This window comes from Propithecus coquereli, unplaced genomic scaffold (genome assembly GCF_000956105.1).
Source record: "Propithecus coquereli isolate 6110/MARCELLA unplaced genomic scaffold, Pcoq_1.0 Scaffold243, whole genome shotgun sequence".
Taxonomy (NCBI): domain Eukaryota; kingdom Metazoa; phylum Chordata; class Mammalia; order Primates; family Indriidae; genus Propithecus; species Propithecus coquereli.
The window spans coordinates 1,042,222-1,052,801 of record NW_012147986.1 but is presented as its reverse complement, the minus strand read 5'-3'; the positions used below and the strand labels follow the sequence as shown (position 1 = coordinate 1,052,801).

Here is a 10,580-nt window from a genome sequence, read left to right as displayed (position 1 = left end):
CATTTTAAAAGTTCATTTATTTTGATGTATATGTCACCATTTTAAAAGTTCACTGATTTCAATATTTAAATTTTCTCAATTATAATTTTTGTTACTTGCTCTTCATCTCTCAATTTCTGAAAGTTGAATTCTCCCATAATGATGTTGCTTGTACTAACAGTTTTTATTTTATATATATATATCTATTGATGCTTCCTTGTTCCTTGTAAAAGGGCTATTGTCTTTCCAGTGGGTTAAAATTAATATTGATACAAAATATCCCTCTCTTTTCTCATTTGAAGTTCTTCAATCTCAACTCTATTTGTCTTGTAGAATACAGCCATTTCTGCTTCTCCTTCTTTATTTTCAATCTGTTTAGGTAATCTTAATTTATTAATATCTCTTAGTAACCATACTATAAAATTTTCTAAGACTTTGCCATTTCCTGGGATACTGACATATGTGGACGTATTCAAGCCATTTTACTTTAAGTTCGCTATTTATCATCATTTCTTTTTTATTTCCTTTAGTGTTTTTTATTGGTTCATTTCTTTTTCATTACCTCACAGTGATTAATAAATTACATTCTTTTTATCCATTGTTTACTTGAAATAATCTGGAGTCTTCATTAAAAAGCCTCTTAAACATGATGTATCATCTTTTGTAGGAACTATTAATAGCATTAATCATCACAAATAATAATCACTTATTTAATTTATCTATAAATTTTATCATTTTTTGCATATATTTAATTCTATCCCATCTTATATTTTGGATTTCTTTTTCACTTTTTGGAGAAGACTAATAAGAATCTTTTAAAGATAGGATTGGTAAAGAGTAAAATTTGAATCTTTACATGTATGAAAATGCCTTTCATTTTGTCCTCAAGCTAAAATATAAAATTTCAGGTATGAAAAAATTGTCTTCTCTCATTTATCCTGCTTGAACTCAATGCATTCTTTCCACTTTAAGAAGCTGGTCTTTTTCACTGCAGGGCAACTTCCTTCTTGTATTTTATTATTACAGTCCCCTCCTTTGTCACTGTCCTTTATTTCTAAATCTCTATTAGATACGTCCAAAAGTCTACATCAATTATCCATGTTTCTTAACTTTCCTTTCATGTTTTCCATGCCTTTATGTCTTTGCTCTATATTGTGGGATATACATTTGACTTTATTTTCTTGATCACAGAATGACATAGAGTCTTATCCATTTAATCTTCAAATTGAATCTATTCTGATAATCATAAATTTCTGAGAAACCAATTTTTATCTTCTATTTACACCCTCCTTTGGCTTGCTTCCGTACTTTCTCTCTTTATTACATTTCTTAAAATTATGAATATAGTATACATAAAGAAAAATGAAAACCTTTATGTAAATTTTACCAGTCCAACAAAACTGAACAGTGCCAGCATGCCAGAAGCTCACAGATACTCTAATCACAGCTCCATTCCTCCCTACTCAGGGAAACAATATTCTGATTTTTATGATAATCATTTCCATGTCTTTCCTTAGTTTTTTTTTTGTTTGTATTTTTTTAATTAATAGACTTTATTTTTAGAGCAGTTTTGGGTTTGCAGAAAATACAGAACGTTCCCATATATCCCTTCAGACATACCTCCACACAGTTCCCCTAGGTTCACATCTTGCCTTACTATGATACAATGGTTACAATTGATGAGCCAATATCAACATATTATCATTAACTAAAGTTTATATTAGGCTTTACTTTTTGTGTTGTATATGGGTTTTAATATATGCATGCTCCACCATTACAGTATCATGGAGAACTGTTTTGCTGCCTCCAAAATCTCCTGTGCTCTACCTATTCATCCCTTTCTCCCCTCAGCCCCTGGCAACCACTGATAGTTTCATTGTCTCCACAGTTTTGCCTTTTCCAGAATGTCATATAATTGGGATCATACGTTGCATATCCTTTTCAGATTGGCTTCTTTCATTTAGCAATGTGCATTTAAGGTTCCTTTATGTCTTTTCCTAGATTGATAGCTCATTTCTTTTTATCGTTGAATAATATTCCATTATATGAATATACCACAGTTTGTTTATCCATTCACCCACCAAAGAACGTTTGGTTGCTTCCAAGTTTGGCAACTATGAATAAGCTACTATATACATCTGTATGGAGATTTTTGTGTGAACATAAGTTTTCAACTCATTTGGACAAAACCCTAGGCATACACTTGCTAGGTTACATGATAAGACTATGTTTAGTTTTGTAAGAAACTGCTAAACTGTCTTCCAAGCTGGCTGTACCACTTTCCATTCCCATTAGCAATGAATGGAAGTTTCTGACGTTCTACACTCTTTCTAGCATTTGGTTTTGCCAGTGTTTTGGATTTTAGACATTTCAATAGGTGTGTAGTAGTATCTCATTATTGTTTACATTTGCAATTCCTTGATGACAGATGATAATGACTATATTTTTATATGCATATTTCCCTCTTTGGTGAGGTATATGTTCAGATCATTTGCCCATGTTTTAATTGGGTTGTTTATTTTCTTGCTGAGTTTTAAGTTCTTTGGGCTGGGCATGGTGGCTCAAGCTTGTTATCCCAGCACTCTTAGAGGTCAAGGTGGGAGGATCGCTTGAGCCCAGGAGTTTTAGGTTGCAGGAACTATGATCATACCACTGTGTTCCAGCCTGGGCAACAAAGTGAGTCTCTGCCTTAAAAAAAAAAAAAAAAAAAAAAAAAAAAAAAAAAGAGTTCTTTGTATATTTTGGATACCAGGGCTTTATCAGATATGTGATTTGCAAAGATTTCTCTCAATCTGTGGCTTGTCTTTTTACTCTCTTATTTTCTTTAGTTTATATCCACCTAAATACTCAGCCTTAATCAATATTTTTTTCTCAACATTAGATAAACGAAAATAAGCCATATGTATAACTTTCTGTCTTGCTTCTTTCATTCAACATTACATTTGTGAAATTGACCAACACTATTATACATAGTTATACTTTGGTCATTTTCATGCTGTATAGTATTCCATGTCTGAATTTAACCCAGATTGTCCCTTTTACTACCGACAGACATTTAAGTCATTTCTAATTTCGAAAAATTCAACAATACTGGGGTGATATTCTTGCATGTTTATTACAGCATTTTAGGGAAAATTTCTCAAGAGAATATAGTTAGAAATAGAAATGTTGATTCATGGGGATCTTCAATTTTACAAGACAATGCCACACTTTTTCAAAGTGTTTTACTAATTTAAACTCATTCCCTTATTAGTGCATGAGAGTTCCTATTGCTCCATACCTTTATCAATATTAGTATTGTTAATTCTTGCATAATGTTACTGCATTTGGTTATAATTTGCATTTCACTGATATAATAATAAGGCTAAAAACCTTTCACATGTTTTCTCAGATGGGTGGATTCCTTTTGTGAAGTACCTGTTTAAGTCTTTAGCCAATATCAACATATTATTACAAACTTGAGTCCATAGTTTACACTAGGGTTTATTTTTTGTGATACATATTCTATGGGTTTTAACACATTTGGGATGTGTGTCTTTATTGTAATGATTTGTAGAAATTCTTTATATAATTTCTATCAGTTGTTGGCTGGTTATGCCTTACAAATACCATTTTTCATTATGTGGCTTATTTTTCCACTAACTTTTGTAAAGTTTATTCTTAGTTTTAATGTAGTTTAATGTTTAAAGTAGGAATCTTTTCCTTTATGGATAGTGCTTTTGGTACCTTAGTTAAGAACTCTTTTCATATACTGAATCATTAAAATATTCTTTTATATTATTTATGGTTTTGGCTTTCACATATTCATATTTATCCACCTGAAGCTCAATTTTTGATGTATATTTTCCTGCATCATGATAGCCAATTGTCCCATTACTATTCACCAAAAAGTCTGTCATCTACCCACTGACCTTCCATGGCACTTCATTCATATATACATATCTCAATATATCAAGAATCCATATATGTATGAAACTGTTTGGAGGCCCATTATCTATCCAATGACAATATCAGATTGTCTTAAATTAATATGATTTAAATCATCTTGATATCTGGTAGAGGAAACCCAAATACCTTGTTCTCAGTCTTGAGTCTCTTACTTGCTCTTTGTACTGGCTTAAAAATGTTGTAATTAGGTCATAAGGTACCCATACTCCCAATAATAAAACTATCAAAATTTTGATTGACACTAAGTGAAATCTATAGATCAATTTTGAGAAAACATGTCTTTACAGTATCTCTTCCAATCAATGAACATTGTACATCTCTCGATTTTGGTTAGGTCTTCTTTAACTCATTTTAGTCTCTCAATAACATTTTAGAATTTTCTCCACAGAGGTCTTTAATATCTTTTGTCAGATATATTTCTAACTGCCTTTTGTTTATGCTATTGTATAAATTTTATCTTTAAAAATTTTTAATTTTTCAAATTTTATCCTCAGTTTATAAAAACACAATTAATTTCATATAATAAATTCATAACCAGGAAACGTGCTAAACTCATCTATTAACTGTAATTTCCTTTGGATTTTCAATGTACAAAATCACATCCTCTGCAAAAATTACTAACAAGTGACCTCAGGGAAAAGGCAGCTTGAATGTTTAGCCTATCTATCTATCCAATTTCCTTCGGATTTTCCCAACTAATTCCTTACTATCCTTACAAATACTTTGAGACTTAAAAGAATATCTTATATGTGACACATAAAATGCAGCATTTTTAGTTGCTTTTACCTGACTGGCTGGTATGAATAAGCTAGCCTTTTGTATTTCTAAAATCAAAAATGATCATTACTTTGTAAATTTTTCTCCCAGCCCATATATTATTTGTATTTGCTAAAGAATAGTTATTCTATTTGTTTACTGCTGTCTACTATTTGATATATTAATAATAATTTTCCTCAAATATTTTATGACTCTTGGATGTTTGTTCATATTTTGGAATGAAGAACTAGGTTGATTAGTATGGATAACTGGGATGGGTTTCCTCCTCTGTAGTTCTGTTTCCCCCAAAAGAATGACTACAGGCTCTTTGTAAGTAGGTGGGAAAGATGAATCACTTTCTTCGAAAAGCAGTACTAGAGACCTTCACTGATCAAGCTATTGTGCCTTTAAGTAAGTGGTAAGGTTTAGGTTATCCAAGGGAATTGGACAGGTACCTGGCTGGCCGAGGCTTTAAGAAAGTAGACATCTAAATAATTTCCCTCATGATTTCTCAAAGGTCCATTCCTGTTCACTATATTTGTTGATTCTAGATGTTCCTAGATTCCATTTGGAAGAATGTCTCATGCTTCGACAGTACCCTCATCTACCACAGGTAATGTACTATTTTCTTTTCTCTGGTTCAGTCATTATTTTGATTCCCTCTGTTCTCTAAGTTCAAAGAATGTTTTCAAAATTTCTAGTCTATAGATAGTAATTTATAGAGCTTCTCTTTTTAGTTTGTTTCTTCCCCTCCCCATTTTATTTCAATCAGAATACAGTTAGGAGATCTGGAGGATACATATGTTAAGCACATCCTTTTGATTAAAAAAAATTTACAAATCTGGGTGTGAATGTATGTGTGTGTATAAAACCACTATCAGCACACACTCTTGTCTACCTGTTACATAGTAAGAAAAATTTTCAATATTTAATATATATAAAACAAATTTTATTGGTTGCACAGGATTATATTGCTCCATAATATGAACCATAAAAAAATAGTTTCAGTATTATCGTATAATTTGTTGATCGTATCATTAACAATCATATTAGGAGATCTTTTAGTATTGAACTATTTCTGAAATGAACTCTCCTTTTTACTAAGCACATTAACCTTTTAACATATTGCCAAATTTGATTTCTAAGTGGGTTTGATTATGTAAGATCTTTATCATGTCTTGAAATCAGCATTAAGAATATTGCACATACTGATGCATGAAATATATTCTTCAAAATGTTACAATTTATACTAATAATTTAATGAGAAAAAGTGAAGAGTAATTTTAAATAGCTACATATAAAGCTATAAAAATATTTCTGATAAACAACATAATCATTCAGATATTCAGATATAGTGTTTGCTTTTGAGATTTGTTCTGATGTTTGGGTTATTCTTACTTTGTTTTGCTTGCTGGGAAATACTAATACAATAAATAGTGTCATGAAATACAATTAGCATCTGTGGTATCAACTTTTCATGGATAAAATGGTTCAGTGAGTAAATTTGTGTAATTTTTAGTTTTTTGTATATTCACAAGTATATGCAACCATTATCATAGTCTATATTAGAAAATATTCTTCACTTCAAAAGGAAACCTTATACTCTTTAGTGCTCCACAGGTACACACGGAGGAAAGACCAAGTAAGGACATAGCGAGAAGGTAGCCTTCTGTAAGGCAGGAAGAGAGCCCTCACCAGAAATCAACCATGTTAGCACCCTAAAACCTGATTGCTATTCTCTAGAACTGTGAGAAAATAAATTTCTGTTGTTTAAGGTACCCAGTCTATGATATTTTGTTATAGTAGCCCAAACTGACTAAGACAACAGATTATCACAATAGTGTTACCGGACATGATAAGTCATTTCAAAATAATTAAAGATAGAGTCCAATCTCATACATTATGCTAAAATAACTTTTTATGGTTATGATTTATATGTAAGAAAAGGGACATAGAAATACTAAAGTCAAATACAGATAAATAATTACATATGCTTTGGAATAGAGAAGACATAAATCATAAAGTAAAAGATCGATAAAATTAACTATACAAACGTTTTAAAACTTTTACAAAGCTACAGAAAAGAAAAGCAAAGGTAAGAGACACAAAACTAAGAAAAAAGATTTATAACATGTATATCAGACTAGAAGTTAACATTCAGATTAAAGGCTGACATCCATGTTTTATTAATAGGCAATAAAATATAAAAAACCTATTAAAATATAAAATAAAGGCAATGTAAATGAACAGGAAATTCTAAGATAAACAAATACTCAAAACGTGAAAAGATTTTCATTATTAGTATTAATGAAAGAAGAGCATATTAAAATAAGATAATTTCTGTCAGATTAGGAATGATTTTCTGTTTTTAAACACAATCTTCTGTAGATAAAGGCAACAGGGAAATAGGCATTCTAATAGATGTTGCTCAGAGTTCTAAATCATTCACTATTTTTGTAGAGCAAATCAGCAATATCTAGAGCCTAAGAAATGTATAGATACTTTAACTCACTAATTTCATTTCTAAGAATTTGTCCTAAGTACAATTAATTGTGCAAGGATATGTGTATAAAAATATTCACTGCAATGTTTTTAATAGCTAGAAAAACAAAACCAAAAACCTTTTTTAAATCCCAGAATATCAAGTAGATCAGTTAAAAAATAATGGCACATCTCTACAATAGAATATTACATATATTAAAATTAAAACAAATTCATTAGACATTAAATGAAAAATGCAGCATGTTCCTATTTAAAATACATATTATATATTGTATACTCTGTATTTATATACTGAAAAAATGGGCCTTTAAATTTATATAAAAGAAAGCTAATAATAACCATGCCAGGGATTATGGCTAAAATTTGTTATTAATAATCAAAATTTCTAAATTATAATAAAGACCTTTTATAATAAAGTAAAACACTGACTAGTATACAGATAATCAGCTCTAAGTAATAATTTCTCTTGAGCGTCTTACATACCGAGTGGGTACGGAGTGCTGCGATGGTTTTTGAAAGCGCCATTTCCCATAGTTCATCAATGTAGGCTTTATTTACTAAGCCCTGGGTTGTATGTAAAATGTGATCTTCAACCACAAAAAAGCTAAGATTGAGAAAAAAAAAAGCACAGCTGTCAGAAATTACAGTTTGATTACTATCTCCAGGGTTCGACAAACATTAAGAGCTACCATCAAATTCAAAGTTAATAGTCATTTTTTTCTTCTGAGAAAGCTGTTTAGTATCATAAATGAAATCAGACTTCTTGGACTAAGAATTATATCCATAATCATGATATCTTCTTAACCACTTTTACAGAGATTGGAGTTAAATTTCTATTAAATGGTAACCATGTTATCCAGCTAAAAGGGGAAAATGTATAAAGGTAATGGACACTAATTTCACTATATTAAAAAACACCAGGCAATAAATTTTCAAAAAACTAATGGATTCGAAGGAGACAATGAGAGCTGAAATACAGATATATTTATGAGAACCTAACGCACAAAATATCAAAATAATTACCCTAATGTGGACTCTCATTAAAGTATTGAAAGGTATCTTATAAAGGTTAAAAAAAAAATAAAAGCAAACATATTTTTGAACATTCGTGTGGCTTTTTGTTACCATGCATTTAAAATGTATAGTCAGCTATCTTGCCTAAATGTTCATATTAATGAAAACAATATTTTATTAGGAAATTTTATGATAGATTTTAATCAAAACTATTAATAACCTTGAAACAATCTAAGTCAGACAAAAAAAAGAAAAACTTGATGGAAGAATCCAATTTATTTCCTTTTCTTTTAACAGCATAGTCATTATTTTGCAATTAGAACAAGCTGCCTGTATTTGGGGTGTTTATTTGGGAACTGCAATTCCATACCACGATATACACTCCAGATGAGGGTGGCAAACTATAGCCCATGGGTTAAATCTGGCCCACGGCCTGTTTTTATTAAAGACTGTTTTACTGGAACACAGCCATGCTCACTTATTTACGTATTGTCTCTAGCTGCTTTCGCACAACAATAACAGAGCTAAATAGTTGTGACAGAGACCATATGGCCTGCTAAGCCTAAAATACTTTACTAACTGGCCCTTTTAGAAAAAAATTGCCAACTTTCATTGATTATTTCATTCCATCTCACCAAGAACAAAAAAACAAAACATCATGTATAATAAGATTACAATTCAATGTTTTTCTCCCTTTATTCACAAAAAGTACCCTTCACTAATATAATGTTAAAACAAATAGGATGTTTCTTTTAAATCATCAGAAAATCAAAATTAAATCCTATCTTAAGGATTTAGAAAAAGAAAACAAAAGAATTTCCCAAGAAAAACCTGATTTATTTTTCCAAGTCTCATAATTCTATGTATTGAAAGTGTATACATTTAAATAAATATATATACCTACCCTACAATTTGATTAAAATATTTCCTGTAGCCATCTAAAGTTTCATGCTACAACAAAGCAAAGAAGAAAAAGTTATTGTTTCTGTTTTATTACATGAAGACAAAGTTAAAATTCGTTACTTAATCCCTTAAGTCTCAGTTCCCTAGACCTGCGGTCCCCAGCCACCGGGCCGTGGACTGATACCTGTCCATGGGTACCTGTCCGTGGCCTGTTAGGAACCAGGCCACACAGCAGGAAGGGAGCAATGGGCAAGCGAGCAAAGCTTCATCTGTATTTACAGCCACTCCCCATTGCTGGCATTGCCATATAGGCTCTGCCTCCCATTAGATCAGTGGGAGCATTAGCTTCTCATAGGAGCAGGAACCCTACTGTCAACTGTGCATATGAGGGATTTAGGTTGCACGCTCCTTAAGAGAATCTAATGCCTGATGATCTGAGGTGGAGCTGAGGCGGTGACGCTAGTGCTGGGGAGCAGCTACAAATACAGATTATCATTAGCAGAGAGGATTGACTGCACAATAAATGCAATGCACTTGAATTATTCCAAAACCATCACCCCCTACACCCTCCTGCTCCAGTCCATGCAAAAATTGTCTTCCATGAAACCAGACCCTGGTGCCAAAAAGGTTGGGGACTGCTGCCTAGACTATGAGGTAAATATAATAATAGTGCCTACCTTATAGGATTACAATGAAGATGAAATGATACAATACATATCTAGTACTTAGAACAATGCCTGACACATAGCAATCCATAGATGTTTTCTTACTGCAAATCACATCCACCAAAAGTGGTCTCAGAATGACAGTAAACACACACACACACACACACACACACACACACACACACACGCACACACACACTCTCTCTCTCTCTCTTTGCCTCTCTCTCTCTCTCTTTCTCTCTAATCAAAAGATACCAAAGAAGGAACGTGAAAATGTGAGAAAAGTGAAGGTAAGGTGGTAGTCCTACCATGTTAGATGGAGGCTGGAGTACCAAACGAGCCTGTTTTCGCCTTTGTTTTCGGTAATAATTCTCAAATGTTTCCCGGGCACCCTGGAAAATAAACAAAAGGAAATGGGTTGACAAAAATAGACCAATTACTCTTGCATTTCAAAGGAAAATGGAAGGTCCCAGGTCTAGAATTTGAGGTAGTACCACATTTCTCAAAATATGCCATTTTAACAATGATAATAACCTTAGAAAATAAAAATAACTATAACCATTTATTGAACCTTACTTACAAACCCATAAGGGTGGATACAAAATATCCTTATAAGGACATTTCCAGAACTCAATCATCAGCACACCGAAGCTGGTTTCTGAATCAATTATCACAAATTCACAAGGATGACGGCAAACCAACCTTTCTGTAGGTTATAATAACAGGTGAGGAAATGTTCCTTAATGAACTCACAGAACACTCCAGAAGAAAAATGTCCAGAAAAAAAACCAGGCGTCAAATGAATCATGAGCA

General features: G+C 32.0%; 1 protein-coding gene across 1 annotated transcript in view; it reads right to left on the bottom strand.

Moving 5' to 3' along the window:
* Positions 1 to 10,580, bottom strand: part of EXOC6B (exocyst complex component 6B) — a 595,194-nt gene that overhangs the window by 276,154 nt on the left and 308,460 nt on the right. The window contains exons 9-11 of the mRNA XM_012646509.1: positions 10,076 to 10,159; positions 9,104 to 9,150; positions 7,669 to 7,789 (exon numbers count right to left, since the gene is read on the bottom strand). Coding sequence (XP_012501963.1) covers positions 7,669 to 7,789; positions 9,104 to 9,150; positions 10,076 to 10,159 — 252 coding nt within the window. The remainder of the gene's footprint in view (positions 1 to 7,668; positions 7,790 to 9,103; positions 9,151 to 10,075; positions 10,160 to 10,580) is intronic.